This window comes from Lepidochelys kempii, chromosome 4, assembly GCF_965140265.1.
Source record: "Lepidochelys kempii isolate rLepKem1 chromosome 4, rLepKem1.hap2, whole genome shotgun sequence".
NCBI classification, from domain to species: domain Eukaryota; kingdom Metazoa; phylum Chordata; order Testudines; family Cheloniidae; genus Lepidochelys; species Lepidochelys kempii.
The window spans coordinates 83,748,968-83,769,764 of record NC_133259.1 but is presented as its reverse complement, the minus strand read 5'-3'; the positions used below and the strand labels follow the sequence as shown (position 1 = coordinate 83,769,764).

Here is a 20,797-nt window from a genome sequence, read left to right as displayed (position 1 = left end):
GCACGTTCCCTAATTGATCAGCAACGAAACAATGTTAACCGGAATGACTTTAAGTGAGGAGTTACTGTATTTCTATACCCTTAAAATAGCAAATTTGTCAAGCTTGAGTGCCTAATTTTAGATACCCAACTTGGGAAAAAAATTGGTCTTCGTTTTAATGAGTATAGATGCCTCTGACATGCTTTAAATTAAGCTTGGTTTGTTTATCAGTTTTGGTTTTTTCCCTCTGCCATTGATTTGACATGTGATCTTGCACAAATCACCTAATCTTTCCATGCCTCAGTTTCTTTGTCTAAAATGGGGATTTACACAGGGATTATCATTGATGTTTAGTGGTTTAGAGTCATTTGAAAGTGTTGTTACATTTTTGAAGACCTTTTATTAATAATTAAATTCTGGATGTTTAAAAACAGTGGATTGAGCTGAACATGGTTTACCCCTTAAAACATTGATTTTTGGAGATTGACATTTCTGATGCCTAGGCTGAGAAGGAGTTGTTGCTCACTGCATTCTGGGATCCACACTGTCTGCGAGGGGGGCAAGAAGCAGCACCCCAGCTACAAAGTTAATTTACTGTCCATTAAAGTACTTGACCTTGCTTTTTCCAACAACTTCCAAACTCTGTGGGAGTACCTCTGCAGTAGGGCCAAGTACTTTAATATATGCAAACATATTCTTCAATGTAGGAATTTTTCACAATTCAGATACATAGTTGCTTACAGTAGGCACTCGACACTAGATGGCAGGTGAATTTTTTTGCTTTAGGAGTGGGACTTTCAGCTTGGCAAATATTTAAAAATGCATAATACTGGTATTTTTGTAGTCCATCTTCCTACTGTGAAAATGCAGTTTCAAACTTGATGCAGAGTTGTAGACTACATATGGTTTTATGGAATGAGAAACAACTTGTTGCAAAATTGTGTGGTGAAAGAGAAAGCTTTGAGGTGAGTGAATCATTTTGGACCTTGAATCTTATTGAGGCAGGGTCCAGTGGTGCTGCTTTGGGTTGGCAGCTGCATAACGAGTACTTGTGAACAGATCATTCAGTTTCTGTTTTTGCTCTACGCTGGACTGTTAAGCCAGTATAGGAAATGAAGAGGATCAGGTAGATATTTTTAAAAAGTGTTTACTGCAGAGACTCTTTAAAACAAGTTCAACACCAAACAGAAGTCTTTGCTTTTTTGCTATTTTAATTCAGTATCTTGAATTGCATTTTATATCCATCAGGGATTGAGGGAAGGAGTACTCTTATGGCTTTGTGGTTATATACTTTTTGTGTTAATGAATTTACAAACAAAGTGTAGTTAAAGGAAGAAACGTGCAAGTTTTTAATTTTGTAATCTGCTTGTGGAAGGTGCTGAGTTGGTAGACCCGAAGACAAAAGAACGTTACTTACCTGCAAGGCATTGTGCAGCATGGTTGTTGGCAGTAAGAGCTTTTCCCTAAAAGGACTCGAACTTAGTCTAGAAGAACTTGCTTTAAGTGTGAAGAGACTATAGTTAAGTATTCACCTCTTTACACTTCTCAAGACTAACAGTTCAGGTTTTCATTGAGCTGTTAAGGTTCTGTTTACATTAAGATGTCATTGTATTACTATTTTCAGAGTAGCAGCCGTGTTAGTCTGTATCCGCAAAAAGAACAGGAGTACTTGTGGCACCTTAGAGACTAACCAATTTATTTGAGCATAAGCTTTTGGGGGCTACAGCCCACTTCATCGGATGCATAGAATGGAACGTATAGTAAGAAGAGATATATACACACACATACAGAGAAGGTGGAAGTTTCCATACTTACAGTTTGGATGGCAACTTCCACCTTCTCTGTATGTGTGTGTATATATATATCTATATCTTCTTACTATACGTTCCATTCTATGCATCCGATGAAGTGGGCTGTAGCCCGCGAAAGCTTATGCTCTAATAAATTTGTTAGTCTCTAAGGTGCCACAAGTACTCCTGTTCTTTTTGTGTATTACTATTGCAGAGTTATCAAATTCCACAGCTATGGTGGTATCCTTTATTATCTTCCAGGCCAGAGACCCCCAGCAGGAGGCTAAAGAGGAGCTAGAGAATTTGAAGAAGCAACATGACCTGTTAACAAGGATGTTACAACAACAGGAACAGCTGAAAGCGCTTCAGGGAAGACAAGCTGCTCTTCTTGCTCTGCAGCATAAAGCAGAGCAGGCAATTGCTGTCATGGATGATTCTGGTATGTGGAAGGACAAGAGTATATAATGATAAATTGATATATTGATTGATTTAAAACTGACACTCTGAATTTAAAAAAAATATTATTAAAGTATAAATGTACCACACAATTAAAAAAAATGTTCTGGATATATTCTTAAGCTTGTACATTCTGTGCCTTATATAAAATACCTGTAATATTTGGAGTATTACTGCAGGACTGCCATTTGGTGGGAGTACTTAATTTAAATATTTTTAATATGTTATTAGGTAACAAGGCTACAAACTTAAAACTAGGGCTGTCGATTACTCGCAGTTAACGCAGGCGATTAACTCAAATTAATAGCAATAAAAAAATTAATCGCTATTAATTGCTGTTTGAATCACACTGTTTAAACAATAGAATACCAATAGCAATTTATTAAATATTTTGGACATTTTTCTACATTTTCATATCTATTGTGTTCTGTGTTGTAATTGAAATCAGTGTATTTTTTATTACAAATATTTGTAACGTAAAAATGATAGAGTATTTTTCAATTCACCTCATACAAGTACTGTAGTGCAATCTTTGTCCTGAGTGCAGTTTACAAATGTAGATTTTTTTTTTGTTACATAACGGCACTCAAAAACAAAATAATGTAAACCTTCAGAGCTTACAAATCCACTCAGTCCTACTTCTTGTTCAGCCAATTGCTAAGACAAACAAGATTGTTTACATTTAGAGGAGATAATGCTGCCCTCTTCTTATTTAAAACGTCACCTGAAAGTGAGAACAGGCATTAGCATGGCACTTTTGTAGCTGGCATTGCAAGGTATTTCCAAATTGAGCGATTGGATGAACAAGAAGTAGGACTGAGTGGACTTGCAGGCTTTAAAATTTTACATTGTTTTATTTTTAATGCAGTTTTTTAACATAATTCTACATTTGTAAGTTCAACTTTTATGATGGAGATTGTACTACAGTACTTGTATTAGGTGAATTGAAAAATACTATTTCTTTTCTTTTTTATACTGCAAATACTTGTAATCAAAAATATACAGTGAGTACTATACACTCGGTATTCTGTTGTAATTGAAATCAATATATTTGAAAATGTAGAAAACATCCAAAAATATTTAAATAAATGGTATTCTATTATTTTTTAACAGTGCGATTAATTTAATCTTTTAATAGATGGACAGCCCTACTTAAAACCCTAAGTTCCTTCCTGGTACTTTGAGATGAGCCACCAAAGTTTACTTTAAAAACTCAAAAATGTATTTTTTTTAAACCTTCCTTGTATAAGGAAGAACAGAACAACTATAAATTTGATTACCATATCTTAACCAAATATAAAACTAGATTTCAGATTCTAAAGAATCTGAATTGTAGACTTGCCTCCAACTGTTAAACACATCACAACCACTATAAAGATAAGTTAAGTGTTGTTCCATTATAAACCTGTACTTTAATACTTCCTTAACGTTGTCAAAAGAATCGTTGGGGTTGAAACTTCTCACATTTGGTCTCTGCCAAAAGATAAATTATTTTGGAAAGTATGAACAGAAGTGTTTTGAGATCAGCGTTAAACAACCTCTAATAATAATAAATGATTTGAAAGTTAGGTGGTTATGGTTTCCGATCTGCTTACCATCCTCACAGAGTGTGTACCATTCTTGTTTTTAAAAGCTTGTTTAGTAAATTTCTAATTGGGAGAAAATCATTTTAAAATTGTTTTGACTTCAAATTTCCCTTTGCCTAAATTCTACCTTGTTGTTTTTAGAAATGGAGTGCATTGCTTGTGACATCACACACAAGAATAGCACCAACAAACTGACAAGCAAAATTGTAGCCTAGGGCTCTGCCTGTAGTAATTGGTCTCTTCCTGTGTCCTCTCCTAACAAGCCAGCTTTGAGGTGGGATAGAAGGACCATACAGGATGGTTTTGCTTTGAGATGGAATGATCCTCCAGGCAGCTAGTAGAACATAAGAACAGCCATACTGGGTCAGACGAATGGTCCATCTAGCTCAGTATCCTGTCTTTCGACAGTGGCCAGTGCCAGGTCAGAGGGAGTGAACAGAATAGGCAATCATCAGGTGATCCATCTACTGTCACCCATTCCCAGCTTCTGACAAAGAGGCTAGAGACATTCAGAGCATGGTGTTGCATCCCTGCCCGTCCTGGCTAATAGCCATTGATGGACCCATACTCTGTGAACTTATCTAATTCTTTTTTGAATCCTGTTATAGTTTTGGTCTTCACAACATCCCCTGGCAAAGAGTTTCACAGGTTGACTGTGTGTTGTGTGAAGAAATACTTCCTTTTTTTTCTTTTAAACCTGCTGCCTATTTTCATTGGGTGACCCATACTACTTGTGCTTTTGTGAAGGAGTAAGTAACATTTCCTTCATCACTTTATTCACATCATTCATGATTATATAGATTTCTATCATATCCTCCCTTAGTCATCTCTCTTCCAATCTGAAAAGTCCCAGTCTTTTTAATCTTTCCTCCTAGGGAGATTGTTCCATACCCTTAATCATTTTTGTTGTCCTCTGTACCTTTTCCAATTCTAATATATATAGATAATAAGACAGAAAATATTATAATGTCACTATATAAATCCATGTTATGCCCACACCTTGAATACTGGCTGAAGTTCCGGTTGACCAGTCTCAAAGATAGAGCATACCATGGTTCTGGGGAAGGCATTTCTTCCTTGCAGGTCTTCTGAATCAGCTTCTGGGCATCTTCAGCTCTGCCTTATGGTGTCTTTTGTCCTAAACAAACTTCCCAGTACTAGTAGAAATCTGAAGTTCTATACTCCTCTCCCCTACAGAAATAACCTCTCTTCATAGGAGGAGGTGGTTGTGGACAGAGGAGAGGCTTATTCTCTATTCCCTGGTGCTACTCTTATTTGTGTCGCATTTGTCCTGGTGGTACTCAGAGCAGCATCCCACTAACCCTTGTGTTGAAAAAGGTAGAAGAAGCCAGGACTGGGAAAAGGAAAAAAAAAATTTGTGTAAAATTAAATAAATGTAATGTTTTAAAAATAAATCCAATTAAGGGTTTACTAAACAAACGATTCATGTGAAGTTAAAAATAGGCCAGACACCCATACTTTTGTATGGCTAAAAATGGTGGCTATTTAAGATCCTGGTCTGTGTTGACAAGTGACTGTTTTTAAAGTAATATTGTAGAGTTCTACATTTGTCTTGATTTCCATATCAAACGTGTTTTTACAAGTAAAAATGTGCCTTTTTTCCTAACTGCCAGCTCTGCAAATCAGATTTGAATGTCAAGATGAGGTATTTCCTCCTAGCATACCATGGTCAGTAAAGGTTCTGAGGCCAAATTATATTATTGTCTTCGACTGTAACTGACTGGAACACAGAGTTCTGTTGATATATGAGAAGTATGCTATCCAGCTTGTTGTTCTTAGCTGTGTTGGTTCTGCAGGGTCATACAGTTTTTAAACAAAACAAAAAACACAACAAAAACTGAACTTAACTGATTTTTGTGGGGGGGGGGGGAAACAAAAAACAAACCCCAAACGCAAAAGGACAAGATCTGTTGAACAAGGTACACTTTTGCATAGTCAGCCTCAATCAATGTACAATTTCACTGCGAAAACTATGTCTACACTGCGCTGCGGACCTTACAGTGGCACAGGTGTGCTGCAGTAAGGTCTCCTGTGCAGCTGCTCTTTGCTGGTGGGAGAGAGCTCTCCTGCCAGCATAATTGAACCATCCCCAACAAGCACCCTTAGCTATGTTTGCAGGAGAGTCTCTCCTGCCGACGTAGCACTGTTCACACTAGCACTTTTGTCGGTGAAACTGATGATGTAGACATAAGCCCAAGTGATGATTTCTTTCTGGGGTTGGGAACAATTCTTTTTTTTTTTTTGACATCTGTTTTTCTAAGGATTACTTCAGAAGTTTGTTTGATTTAAATTTCTATAATGTGCGCACAGCGTTTGGTTAGTTCAGTTGAAAAAATAAGATAAATTTGTCCAACCAGTGCTGTATGTTAGTAGATATGGTATATACTTATTTTGAAATCTTAAACCATTTTCTCTAATTTACCTTTTAGTTTAATGTTTTGGACTTACTGTTTTGTGTAGTTGTAACAGAGACCACAGGTAGCATTTCAGGAGTGAGTCTTACATCTGAACTAAATGAAGAATTAAATGAGCTAATCCAGCGTTTTCACAATCAGCTTCATGAATCTCAGGTAACTTTTTTTTTTATATAGTGTTGCTATGTATATTTTAGTTCATTTTCCCTATAAGGGTCTTAAAAATACTAGAATAAATAGGTTTATTTACAAAGCTATTCTGACTTAGTTTTCAGTATACTTTCTCACACAGTGAGAGTGATTGCTGTTTGATAACATTTTATTAAATCTTCGGGGCAGTAATATGCAGTTTAAAAGATTTTGTTTCTTAGATCTTGTTTCTGTGATGCACAAAATTTAAGCTTTTTGTATTGCTACCTCTTAAATGCCTATACTTGTCTGACTTGCTGAGGTATGGTTTCTTCTAATTATGTTTTCAATAACATGCCCTGTAGGTTACTTACATAACTCATAACAAGAATTGTATGTATGGCCACAGGTTTAAGACACAATATTCAGTTTAAAAAAAACCCTACAACATGTTTGAAATTTATTATATGTAAACCTTAACTGGATTTGATTGTAAAGTTTTTTTGGTTTTGCTTTTATTCCAATTGATGCTTCCTATGTTTTACTTTGGATAGAAGCGGTCATTCATTGACTGTTAAAAGCTTAGTGTCAGTTTATACCTGGCTCTTTCTTGGAAGCCAAGAGCAACAGTTCCACATCATAGTACTAGTTATTATGCAGTTGGAATTATATAAGAGCTAACTATTGTTTAGTTTGAGAACCTTGGTTTTCTGTTATGGAGCTCTTAGCACTAGCCTTTTTAAGAAGTTAAATGAGGTATTTTTTTACTTTTATGGAGTTGGGAGAGGTAACTAGCAAATTATTATGGCATCTTCATAGTACTTGTAGTAAAATGAAGTTTGTTTGTTTTTAGACTCAACATGTGCCAGATAATAGAAGGCAAGCAGAAAGTCTTTCACTTACTAGAGAGATTTCACAAAGTAGAAATTCTTCTATGTCACAGCACTTATCTGATGAGAAAGCACAACTTTTTAGCAAGATGAGAATGTTGCAGGGTAAAAAACAAAAAATGGACAAGTTGTTAGGGGAACTTCATACGCTTCGTGACGAGCATCTAAACAACTCCTCCTGTAAGTAAATGTATGCAGAACTCACTTTAAACTGGATTTGTTTAATGTAGTTTATAGTCCTTTTGAACATAACGTGCAACTAATGATTCAGAATTGTCACTGATCTTAGTACATGGAAGTATTGTTTGTAGTATTGTTGTAGCTGTGTTGGTCCCAGGACACGACAGAGACAAGGTGAGGGAGGTAATACCTTTTATTGGACCTGTTGGTGAAATGGACTAGCTTTCAAGCTTCATACAGCTCTTCCTGCAACCTATGTGAACCTCTTATAGTTAACCATGTGTCCCACCTTGTATTTAGCTTAGACAGTCTGGTTACTTTCTCCAGACCTGAGGAAAAGCTCTGTGTTTGAAAGCATGTCCCTTCCACCAGCAGGAATTGGTTCAATAAAAGATATTACTTCACCCATCTTGTCTTTCTCCTGGAAGTATTGTCATTTGTGTAGCTTTCAGTAATAACAAATTTTAGTTAAATGTTTCCTTTTTAATGTAGAGATTTAAATACAGAACAAGGAATGTTTTTTTTTCTGTGGTAATAATCTTTTGCTTTATAATATTATGAAAGTCCACCAAACTGATTTAGTGAAGAATCTGACTACAGAACTCTGTAACTGTGGAAATACCCAATATTACAGACAAAAAGTGCAGTTTAATGTGATTTCTTCAGTAACTTCCCCCAGTGTCTTGAAAATAATTAAATTTAATTGCTTTCTTTAGGTTAAAATGATTGCATTGAACCTCAGTGATAGGTTGCTCCCTCTGTTAATAGCAGTTTTTGTGGCTAAGTTCCTGAAATGTTTGGGAAGGTTTACACTAACAGAGATCTGTAAAGTTTAACCTTTGTGCTTTAGAATGGCTAAGACTTAAAGGGACACAGAGTTAAATAGTTTTAGTGCTATGCTTTGCCCTGAATTCCTGACCAACATTTGTGGTGGTAAAACTCTCACTTTCCTATCTTGTAAATATTTGTCTTCTCTCACTAAAAGGCCAAAACAAATGGTAGAAACTGAATATATAGGGACAAACAATGAACTTAACTGTATACACACTTCTGTCAAATGCATACAGTAAATTAAAAAGATTTTTTTTCTCTAATCTTTGTCATTTTGTGTTTTGTAATAAAAGGTAAAATTTCATTTTCAAAATTTTATTTTCAATTCTTTGTTCCTTTAATATAACTTTTTTAAATTGGCATACTTCCTAGGGAATTTTTTTTGTTTGCTTATTTTGATCTACACACTTGGTATTTAGTTCTTTACGTACAACAGACAGGAACTTTACAGTTGTACTGACTGACTTTTCTCGTTAAGATAAGTTTGCCAGCTTCTGCTCCTCACACCCTCCGTGACTAGCTGTTTAAATGTTTGAGTGGCTTGGTTTCTCTCCATGTGGCATTCATTGTCCTGGGAATAATATTCTGGCTTCTAGTTTTCTTTAAGACACAGGTGTTAAAAACTTTGTAAGGGCCCAGAGGTTTCAGAAACCTGATTCAGGGCTTTTGTTTTAAGGTTGGGTGATTCAGCAACAGAGTTTTAAATGTGACTTTGAACTTGTAAAGGTGCCTAGGATGAGGATCCTGCCCCTGCCAAGTTTTCAGGCAAGGTTTTCTGCTGTAATTATGGGAGAGACTAATTAATTCACTCCTGAATAGAAGATAGCTGTTCACTGTTCCCGGCCAATGGGAGCTGTGGGAAGTGGCAGCCAGCACGTCCCTGCAGCCTGTGCCACTTCCTGCAGCTCCCATTGGCCGGGAATGGTGAACCACAGCCACTGGGAGCTGTGGGCGGCTGTGCCTGCGGACAGTCAATGTAAATAAACTGTCTTGCGGCCAGCCAGTGGATTACCCTGACAGGCCGCAGGTTGCCCACCACTGTCCTAGAGGTAGGTTGTCAGATTTGAAATATCTGTTCACATGAAGAAGGCTAGCTAAAAGATAGCCACTGTTGGCAGTGCCAAATTCCAGGCATCAGATTTCCAAGATCTGTCTGATTCTGACATGGTCTCTGTGGTTCCATCATTGAATCCCAACTTGGTTTCAATTTCAACTTCAAAGACCAGAGGTGCAGAACTGAATATATTTTGCTGGATCTGGTACTCTCCAGGTCTGTGGGGCCAGCTTCTTCCTACAGTCCTGTTCTGAAGGTCATCCTTAGATCCAAAGAGATTATTTACTGTGGTGGCTAATGTGCACCCTCCTGGTTGTGAATGCTCCATGGATCTGCGTGAGACGCTAATGGCTACGAGGAAGATACAGGCTTCTTCAGTTCTGTGTTCTGCTTCCTCTTCACCTTAAAGTAGAAGAGCAGAGGAGCTTTGTTAGTCTTTCTCCAGAGAAATTTATGCCACGTCCGCTTCTGAAGTCTCCCACAAGGGTCTCCAGGCAGAGCTTTCTCACCTTTTATTGCTCTTCATCTTTGGATTCTGTTTATATGTCTGGTGAGTTCCGTAGAGGATCTGAAGTCAGATCCTCAGGGAGGAGGGTAGAGGAAGAATTAAGAGACCTGATTTGTGCCCCCTCAGTTGTTCCTCCTACTTGTGGGCAAGTAACTGGATCCCAGCTACTGGAGAGACTGGCAATCCTGGTCTCAGTGGCCTCACTGGATTCAATCACCGGACTTTTTAAATTACCGCCTTATTAGATGAAGAGGCAGTGTTTCATTGGTTAAGTGTTCGGTGGCTGAGCAATCCTTGGATCCAGTTCCATCAGATCAATCTGTAGCTCAGACAGTGCTTTTCTGAAGAGCAGGATGAGGAGATAGTGCCTCTTTTTGAATGAGAGCAGATGGATACAGACTTTAACCTGTATTTGTTACTTGATGAGCATGTGAGTGGTGCTTCTGCATCATCTCATTTTGAGGACAGTTTGCAATTTCATGACCTGGTGGACCACATGGCATTCACATTGAACTTTTACCACCTTTGACTGTGGATGAAAATTCTCACCTGGTATTTGATGTTCTTGGGTTTGCCTCTAGGAATAGAATATCATTGCCCATGCTGGATAGTCTCCTGTAGCCTGCTAGGACTGTTTGGATGATCTCTGCTTCCTGTCCACCTATTTCTAAATGAAAACCAGATAAATTGTATGAGAGAACCCGGAAGGGGGTGTGGTGTGTTTTTGTTGGTTTGTTCATTCACCCTTTACTTAATTCACTGGTGGTGGCTGCTGCCAGTAATAGGCTTAGGTCCAGTCAGGCCCATCAACTATTGGTGAGTGAAAGGGAAAAAAGATCTGTGTTGTTTGTTTTTCCCCTTCTTCCTCTTCTCTTGGTATTAATGAGGCTAATTACTAGGTGCTCATGGCCTGTTGCCAATTCCATCTGTGAGGAAAGATGGCTGCATTTTGTTCAGGATTTGTCAGATAACAGAAGGCTGGCAAATATTATTTTGATGGTGGCTCAAAATATGGTGAAACATGCGCTCAGGCTTTGTCTGATGCTTCAGACTCTGCCACTAAAGCATTGACATATACAGTTACCTTAAAGAGATGTGCATGGTTTTATTCCTCTTCATTGACTCTGGATACCAAAATTTAAGTGGAAGATCTTCCTTATGATGGGGGATGGTCTTTTCAGCAACAAGATCAACAAATTGTTGGAGAAATTAAAGGATACTAAATCCACTGCTCAATAACTGGGTCTTCATCTCTTGCTCAGAAGAAGATGCCATCTTTCCTCTATCAGAGACTGGTTTACCCTCCAATCAGACACATCGGCAATATCATCAGGAAGCTTGTTGCAGAGCCAGCACAAGAAAGTGGACTTTCAGTACAGACATAAGACAAAACAACCTGCTCTTTCCTCTTTGGCTTCCTCAACTACCAGGCCTCAGATTTGATGGGAAGACTAAGCGTCACGAACCAATTAATGTGGATCCCTTCCTTCTGTTGTTTGGAGACAGGATAGCCCTTTAAGTAACAATTGAAGGCTTATTACATCAGACAAGTAGGTTCTAGAAATTAGGGGATGGCTAGCTGTGCAGTTTGAAAAACTGACACCTTTCAATTTCCCCTACCTTTCCCTTTACAGTGAGCTTTCTTGCAAAGCTGTCTTTCTATAATAGGTTCAAAAATTCCTTCTGTTAGGTGCTGTCAAAGAGGTTCCCAAACATCTTTGGCATCAGGGGTTTTATTCAGGATGCTTCCTGGTACAGGAAAGAAGATGGCAGATTCCGTCCAGTCTAAAATCTGGGAAGATTCAACAAATACATTCAGAAGTTCCGGTTTCAAATGCTAAACCTGACCTTCATAATCCGCTCGCTTTCAACTATGGATTGGTTCACAATTCTTGATAGAAAATGACAGCTATTTACATATACTTTTGTTTTTCTCATATTTTCAGCATTGGCTGCTGAAATCCTCTGCACGAGAATACCTGCTACTTCACATCAACTCCACAGTCACCTTATTTACAGAGCTGGGACTGCTGCTGAGCATGAAAAAGTTGAATCTCTGCCCAACTCAGAGACTTCATTTAATAGTTCTGTGTTGGACTTGGTAACAGGAGGGGAATGACTTTTTTCCAAGAGGAAAGGTCTCTGAAGGTAGAACAATCTGTTTTAGTACATCCAGCTGAGTCTGACCCAGAAGGTGATTTTCATGATGTAATCTCATGAGCCTTACGGCAGCAACCATTAACAAGACTCCGTGCGCTTATCTCAAATTGAGGTCAGTGTAGCCCTGGATAGCTCAGGCTTACAGACTCAATCTGGGCAGTCTTCAAATGTTTATCATTGTGCCTCAGCACGTCCTAAATTTATTGATATGGTGGAAGACAGATCAAAAGTCCGCAGAGGAGTCTTGTTCAGTCCTTCTTCACCTTTGGTTGCGATAACCAACAATGGCTGGGGAGCTCATCTGGGTCATCCTACAGTTTGAGGCCATTGGCTGTCTCGCAGAAATTGGAATTTCTTGGAATTAAGAACCATTCACTTGGTCCTCAGATCCTTTCTTCCTCACGTAATGGGGAATGTTATTCACGTAGCAATGAACAATGCAATGGCTATGTATTACATCGACAGCAAGGAAGCACTTATTTTTACCTGTTGTGTGTCAAGGTAGTCAATTTATGTGATTGGTGCCCTCTTCACAATGTTTGTGTGTCTGGCCTTGCATCTTACAGAGGAGAGCAGTGTGTTTAGTCGACTGTCTCTGTAGGACAGTGTACAGATGCATGAGTGGTCCTTGGAGAAAATGTCTTGAGCTATTCGATCTTTCAACTGGGATTGCTCCATTGTAGATTTGTTTGCAACCATTTTCAACAAGAAGTGTCCCCTCTGCTGTTCAAGAACAGGAAGAGACAAACAATCCAATTCAGTCATGTTCCTGCTACACTGTGGAAAGGGTCTTCTGTGTGCTTCACCCTCATTAATTTAGAAAGTGGTGAGGAAAGTACATCAAAACAAAGCAGTGATGATGCAATTGCCCAGCTTGGCTGAAACAGTAGTGGTGGTACTTCGTCTGTTGGGTGGGATTCACAAAAGTCTCCCTTTGTCTCCTGATCAGCTGTCGCAACAGCAGGGCAGGATCCTTCATCAGACGGCTTGGGCTATTGACTTTGACTAATGTTGAACAATGCTGTTCCTCTGTTGTCCATGATTCCTTGTTTAATGCAAGGAAGCTGTCCACAAGAGAGTGTTTTTGAAATGGACTAGATTTGTCTCTTGGATGTTTGGGGCAAATCTGATTCTTCAGTCTCAACTTCTGTTCTGTCTGTTTTAGAGTATCTAATGTGTTTGAAGTCTGAAGGCTTATCTCATGCTTCTTTAACAGTTTATTTGGCATCTATTTCTGCTTACCATGATTTGATTGATGGTAGATGACTATTTGGACAACCCCTTCATAAACCTTTTATCTGAAATCATGCAATCTGTATTCCCATTTGAGGGTGCCAGCCCTTCCATGGGATCTCTATTTGGTCTTGACCAGACTGATGAAGCCAAGCCACCCCTTGAACCTTTGACAGAGTTTCTTATTTTATTTGTCTATTTATTATAGTTAGACCATCATCCAGAAGGGTGAGTGGATTATGTGCAGATCTGCCATTTTTTATTTTTCATAAAGACTAGGTGGCTCTTAGATCTGACCTCATGTTTCTGCCAAAAATAGTATTGGAATTTCACTTTGATCAAACTATTAATTTACTATTTTTTCCCTTAAGCCTCCTGTTGCTAAAGGAAAATCAGCGTTACATATTTTAGATGCTAATATAGTGTGGTTAATAGTGTATATATTCAGACTATTTCCAGATTTAGTAAACAGTGTATCAGTGAATGTTGTTAATTCCCGTGCATGCTATTGTAAAATCTCTTTCTACTAGAGCAGTGCCTTAAACATGTTTCTACTGGGAAAATCTGTAAGGCTACTGCTTGGAGGTCAATCCATACTTTTACCAAACACTACGCTTTGGATTTGGCTTCAAGAGCAGATGCCAGAGTTGGTAGATAAGTGCTTTAGCCATTATTAGTACTCTGTTCCATCTGCCTGACATTTCAGCACTGCTTGTCAAACTATTCATAAGTGGGGAATATGTAAAGCCTCTCAAAGAAGAAATAAAAGTTACTTACTTGTCACGAGAGTTCTTCAAGAGGAGTTACATAGTCATGCTTCCCACCCACCTTCCCCTCTTTTTCCAAGTCCTACCTTGGTTCTCTGGGTTAGTGGTGGAAGGAACTGAGTCAGTAAAGGGCAGACTGCCCTCTTCTATAGCTTCACTCTCAAAACATTCAGGGACACTGAGAGAAGGGGAAGGAGGAGGTGCATTTGTGGTCTAGTGGCTGCTGCTTGGAGGAGGCCTGCTGTTAGGTACCACCAGGCTGCATATTACCCATAAGTGTGAATAGTGTGGTTATTCTTTCAAAGGCTTAACTGATGCTGAGCTGGCAAACCTTTCTTACAGCTATCACTCATAGGTTCAGTTGTAATATCTCTGTTTACTGTTACAAATTAATTTATTAGAGCATAAACTTTCGTGGGCTACCTCCCAGTTCATCGGATGCATAGAATGGAACATATAGTAAGATATATATATTTTGATAAGTTGGAAGTTACCATCCAGACTAACACGGCTTCTACTCTGAAACCTGTTACAAATTACTTACACTAATAGTCTGAAATAAAAGCTCTCCAAGAAACAACATTTGGAAGATGAGAAATATTGCCTTTCATTTTAAATGCACATATCTACAATGACAATTAAAGAATTTGAAAACTTTATAAAAACAATGAGGAGTCCAGTGGCACCTTAAAGACTAACCGATTTATTTGGGCATAAGCTTTCATGGGTAAAAAACCCCACTTCTTCGGATGCAATACAGACAAACATGGCTACCCCTCTGATACGTGAAAACCTTTTGAAATTATACATCAATACAGATTTTTCAAATAGAGTTTGTGTATGGTTAAGAGAGAAACTATGGTAGGTTTGCAAGTTAAACTTTCTCCATTGTAAGCTTCAATACAATATACAAATATCTAATTTATTAATAAAATTTATTTTAATATAACTAGTGGCTGATTACTAATACTTCATTTTATAAAAAGCCATTCATTTCAAAATAATATTCCATAGCTAATGTTGAAGGCAAGTGCTGAAAAGTTAGGAAATGCCAGAATTAAGTTTTCCTCCCCACCCGAGACGCACTCTCTTGTAGCTTAGGGTTGCCTGTTTTGGTTGGATGTATTCCTGGAGATTTCATCACATGACATAATCTTTAATTAGATTAATCTTTGATTCCTGGAGACAATGTAGCTTCTGCATTAAAATCTGACAACTTCCTTTTCCACGCTGCTGTGCCAGCAGCAGGGTCAGTTGAGAGCTCAGAAGAGACGTCCCTGCCCTAAAACAATTACGGGGAAAGCCAGGCTTTGTCCTTGTTAGATCTGGGCTGAAGCTTGCTCTTTGGGGATGGTACATGCGAGGTCTGCTCATACACAGGAGCTGTGCGAGGCTTGAGTGTGCTCACTGAGGAGAGGTTTGAGATTTTTAGCTAATCATAGAATCTTTACTGAGCATGTTCAAACTGAAATTTTTCATATGCTTATAACTTAAACAAATTTGGGCAGATTTTTATGGGGAAAGCAAAAGTCACGTCACCAAGGCCACAGCCTTGCCAAATTTCAAGTCCCTACTACAAAGCATTGAAGTGCTAGAGCTTTTCAAAAAGATGGTTAACAGAATTTTTTAATATGGGCAAAATGTATTTTTCTCTAACTTCTTGCTTGATTATAATTGAACTCTTTTGGCTGAAATTTTCCAACCAAACTGAGTGTGAAGCAGATATCCAGCATGGAAAACTTAAGCACAAATGGTTACGGTTTGGTAAGGTTACAAGGAACTGAAAATAGGGTCTTATAATGAGAAGTGTGGGGCAAACATAATAAGCAGCACCACCAGCCCCGCCTATAATAAATGCAATGACATTTGCAAAAACTAAGAAAGATCTTTATTGCTGATCTGCATATTCTGTTAATAGTTATTTGATTTACATAAAAATATGTAAAGATAGTAAGTGGCGCTTTTTTTTTTGTAACTTGTTTTTAATAAGATGCCAAATTTGATACTTTCAATTTTTTTTGTAGTCTTGCCTGTGTCCGGTGCTCCTCAAAGGAGTATTGATCAAAGAAGTACAACTTCAGCTGCCTCTGCTCCTATAGGCATAGCAACTGTTGTCAATGGAGAGTCTAACAGCCTAGCATCATCTGCTCCTTATCCTCCTGATTCCATTGCTTCTCAGAATGAGAGTGAAGAGGATGACAATCTAAACCCAACAGAAAAGCTCCAGTAAAATGTTTAACAAATTTTATTATCTAATTAATTTGCTGTGATGAACTAAGTGGTTCTGTATACATTTTTGTTAGGTTTCAAGTTTTTTTTCCTAAGTAGCATATTTTTGAAAGATGTAGAAAGTCTGAAATACATAACTTAAGATAACTAGGTTATCTTATTAGTATTGTTTTCTGTGAAATATCATACAGATTAATTTGGGCTTCAGAACATCTTCAAGCAAAGATTGTTACAGATCTCAAATTATAGTAAGTTTAAATATTAATCAGTTTATGTATATTAGGACTTGGATAAAATTAAAATTTGGTTAATTTTGCTGCACTTTTTTTTGAGAGCACTGTTGAATAAAGAACTGAATACTACATTTAGGATTTTTGATCCAGGAGGGGCATGCATATAAAGTATTCTGCTTTCATTCCAGGAAACTGAATGAAGTTCGTAAGAGATTGAATGAGTTGCGTGAGTTAGTTCATTACTATGAACAGACATCTGATATGATGACTGATGCCGTGAATGAAAACACTAAAGAGGAGGACACAGGAGAATCAGAATGTGATTCTGAGCATGAGAATTCACAACCTGTTACCAATATCAGGTTACACTTTTTTTTTATATTTTGTCTTAAATTTTGTGGCCCTTAGTTGTTGTAAGTTCTGCATAGTAAGATGGTGTGGTTAACCAAAAGTTATTAATACTTAGATTAAATTGACACTGTTTTGTGTCAGTTCATTTGAATACCCTTCATTATGCTGATAACCTAACCTTGGTTAATACAATATTTTTCTTAATCCAGTTGATAAATCATTTTAACGGTCTTCCTAAAATATACAACAGCTCTAGAATTATGCACTGTGAATTAGACCCTGTGCTGATTACACCACAAAACTCCACTAAGAACTTCATGGATAAACTATGCTTTTCATATAAATGTTATAAAGTTTTAAAATTTTGTTTCAAAATTAATGTTCCTGTTTAGATTTTATAGCATTAATATGCAACTCTTAAGACCTATTAGAATTTCAAGATAAGATACTGAAAGGATAACCAAGCACATTAAATGGCCTTATAAAATCCAAATGGAGTTCCTTGCATTCAATTTATCAGGCTGCCAACTCCTCCTTACCCCACATAGTCACAGTTAAAGATGGGATTTTCAAAGTACCTGGAAGGCTAACAAATCTAGTCTTTAGAATCAAGGCGGAAATGAATTGCAGTGTTGAGGAATGTTCATGGATATGCCCTGTCAAAGGCTTCTTCTGTTCATATTGAAGGGGTTCCGTATGTACTTGAGTGCACGGATAATCTCTCAAGTAACCAGGTCCCAAACCACGTAACATTTTGTACTTTCAGACCAGCACCTTCAACTCTACTTGAAAATCTACATGGGAGATATTTAAAAGGGGACTCTTACGCTATAGACCATCTCCTGTCTGTGATAGATGTGGGGTGTAGAGCAGAGCTGGATTGGGGAATTTTGGTTGTCCCGCTGAAGGGGAAATGGGATGTTAAAGTTTGTATATGCTTGTTTTGAATGACCTTCTATCTTGGCAATTGTCGTGTTGAGCACATTAATCTAAAATGATTTAAATTTAAAAAAAAAGAAATCCATGTGCTTGTCTCTTCCAACAATTTAAAAAAACTAGATAAGATATAAAAGTTTTAATGGACTTAAAACCAATTTTTTAATATGATGAATGTTTTCTCCTAGAAACCCCCAGGGAATTAGTAGCTGGGGTGAAATAAATAGCAATTCCAACATACAGTGTGGAACTACTAACAGAGATGGAAGACACCTTAATACAGACTGTGAAATAAATAACCGATCTGCTGCTAATTTAAGGACTTTAAATATGTCTTCAACATTAGGTATGCGTTAAAAGATATTGAAGTATTACTGTATATAGAGCTAAAACTGACGAGTGTGTGTTTGGGAGCATGTTAACTCCTTCGGCTTTCTTTCTGGTCACATGGTTTGTGAGTTTCAGATTTGCATATAAACTAAGTGTTCAACAAGGGCTTAAATGCTAGATTGGGTTCTTTTCATTGAGCAGTACAGCTTCAGATCTGAAACGCACTAGTCATATGAACATTTAGTGATTTTTAACAAGTTCACTAGTGTTTATCTGCAGCATTGGCACTGTTCGTTGTTTTTCCTTCAGATTGTCGTAATAGGGACAATGACAAAGATATTGATGTATCGCAAGGTGGTGATGATGAAGTGGAAGAGGACAGAGCCAGTGACGTTTCTTTATCTAGCTGCAGAAGCAGTGTTGCTGATGCTGGAGATGCTGAGTTTGAGCAGAAGATCAATAGACTTATAGCTGCAAAACAAAAACTTAAACAGTTACAAAATCTTGTAGCTATGGTACAGGTACTTCTTACAAATACAATCTTATTACATGCCCGTGAACATTAATTTAAGAGTTAGTAGTGTGTTTTTTTGTGCACGAACTAACTTTGTGCACAATGAAAAAACGCAGACCAGACTAATAGTGGTAGTGCTCACTGTAAAGCTTGACAAAGGAGAATAGTTTGATTTGTCTAATATGGAGGTCGTCCATTTGTAACACAAATCTAAAATACTCTTTAAAGCAGCAGTTATCAACCAGGGGTCCAGGGCCCCATGTGGGGCCTCAAGCAGGATTCAGGGGGTCTGCCAAGCAAGGCCACTGTTAGACTTGCTGGGGCACAGGGCAGAAAGCCGAAGCCTCACCACGGGGTTGTCTTCACTACGGGGAGATAGACACTGCTGCCATCAATGCGACAGGGATCAATTTTAGTGGGTCTAGTAAAGACCTGCTAAATCTACACCAGAGCGCTCGGGTCGACCCCAGTACTCCAGCTCTCTGAGAAGAGTAAGGGAAGTCGACCGGAGAGCGTCTCCCATCAATGCAGCGCAGTGAAGACAACGGGGTAAGTCGACCTAAGCTGTGTTGACTCCAGCTACATTATTTATGTAGCTGGAGTAGCATAACTTTGGTTCACTTACCCCTGTAATGAAGACAAGCCCCACGTGGGGCTGAAGCCAAGGGCCCCAAGCCCTGCCACCTGGGGTTGAAGCTGAAGCCTGAGCAGTTGCCCTGCTTGCTACCCTGTAATGTCATCCCTGGCTTTTATATGAAGAAAAACTACTGTTGTGGCACAGCTGGGCCTTGGAGTTTTATAGCATTTTGGTGTGGCCTCAGAAAGCAGAAGGTTGAGAACCCCTGTTTTAGAGGGACTTTAAACTTAAATTATAATATAAAAAACTTTCTTATAAAAACCCGTGGATCACGAACTGAATTCTAAAAATCTAATAATTTTTCAGTGTTTATGCTCTATTACTCTTGCATTTTTTTTCCATCTTGGATAATGAATATTAGTGAAATCAGTCTCACTTTGAGGTTCTGAGTTCTGCAACTTTGGCTTTTGATTACTACAGGGGAACAGATTTTTTTTTAATAGCACCTGATTCTACTGGAATTTAAAAAAATGTATTGGTCAATATTTTCATAAAAGTTTGTTTTCAAACTCTTATCTTGTGGGCCAAATAAGAAATGCCTGTGTCCCTTTAATGTTTTTAAATAAAAAGTTTTTCTTTCTTTGGTTTTGATGGTCTCCCCAAACAATTCCTCCTCCTGACTTTCAGCTGAAACAAGATTATTAACATAATACCCCACAAAAGGCAATTTAAAAAACTGTACATCTTTTACTTTTATACAGTAAGTAAATTTAAAGATAAAAACCTGTACCGTATTAAAAATTTGTAATTCTTACAATCTGAGAATTTAGTTAAGGTGTGTGCTTTATTTCTTATGTAAGTGGAATTGTCGTAGCCAGAGAGGAGAGCTGCTGAACAGATACAGGTTTTTTTTGTTGTGCTGTTCTTTGAACTCTGGTTGTGGATTTATGATGTGCATGATCATGGTGCAAATAGTTTTAAACTGTACATTTGAATCCATCCAACCTTTGTGACTGACAGCAGTTTAGTTAACCTGAGCACAATTATTTGCATAATCAATACCTGTATTGTGAATATGCGGATCTCTCTGCTCTGGCTTCCATAATCCCTCTGTTTTAATTGGTTCTTGATTCAGAATGTTCATCTTGGACAGCAACAGGAATGGATGCTTCAGCTTCATAGCCTTTTAGGTGAAGCCAAAAATTTCTAAATTTAGATGAGATGGGGGGAAAAAAATCAAAAGCCAAGAAAATGGGGCTTTTAAGCTACATAAAGGGCATTTTATTTTAAAATGTTTTTAAATTTGTATCTTTCAGGCATAGCTTGGTTTCTGGTTAAGTGTATAGAATATTTTCCAGGATCTCAATAGGACGACGATTAAATAGGCAATCGCCTATTCCAGGGTTCTCAAGCTTAGTTACACTGCAACCCCCTTCTGACAACAAAAATTACTACACGATCCCAGGAGGGGGGACCGAAGCCTGAGCCCACTTGAGCTCTGCCGTGGTGGGGGTGCCAAAGCCGAAGACCAAGGGCTGCAGCCCCAGGCAGGGGACCTGTAACCTGAGTCCCCGCCAAGGGCTAAAGCCCTGAGGCTTGGGCTTTGGCTCTGGGTGGTGGGGCTTGGGC

At 38.2% G+C, this 20,797-nt stretch overlaps 1 protein-coding gene across 23 annotated transcripts in view; it reads left to right on the top strand.

The window, feature by feature from the left end:
- Positions 1-20,797, top strand: part of PCM1 (pericentriolar material 1) — an 89,206-nt gene that overhangs the window by 16,278 nt on the left and 52,131 nt on the right. For 22 of the 23 annotated variants that reach the window (XM_073341890.1, XM_073341898.1, XM_073341897.1 and 19 more), the window contains 7 exons: positions 2,031-2,208; positions 6,293-6,402; positions 7,229-7,445; positions 16,023-16,224; positions 16,649-16,822; positions 17,936-18,093; positions 18,387-18,598. In XM_073341890.1, the coding sequence (XP_073197991.1) occupies positions 2,031-2,208; positions 6,293-6,402; positions 7,229-7,445; positions 16,023-16,224; positions 16,649-16,822; positions 17,936-18,093; positions 18,387-18,598 (1,251 nt within the window). The remainder of the gene's footprint in view (positions 1-2,030; positions 2,209-6,292; positions 6,403-7,228; positions 7,446-16,022; positions 16,225-16,648; positions 16,823-17,935; positions 18,094-18,386; positions 18,599-20,797) is intronic. The other variant, XM_073341884.1, reaches the window with a different exon arrangement.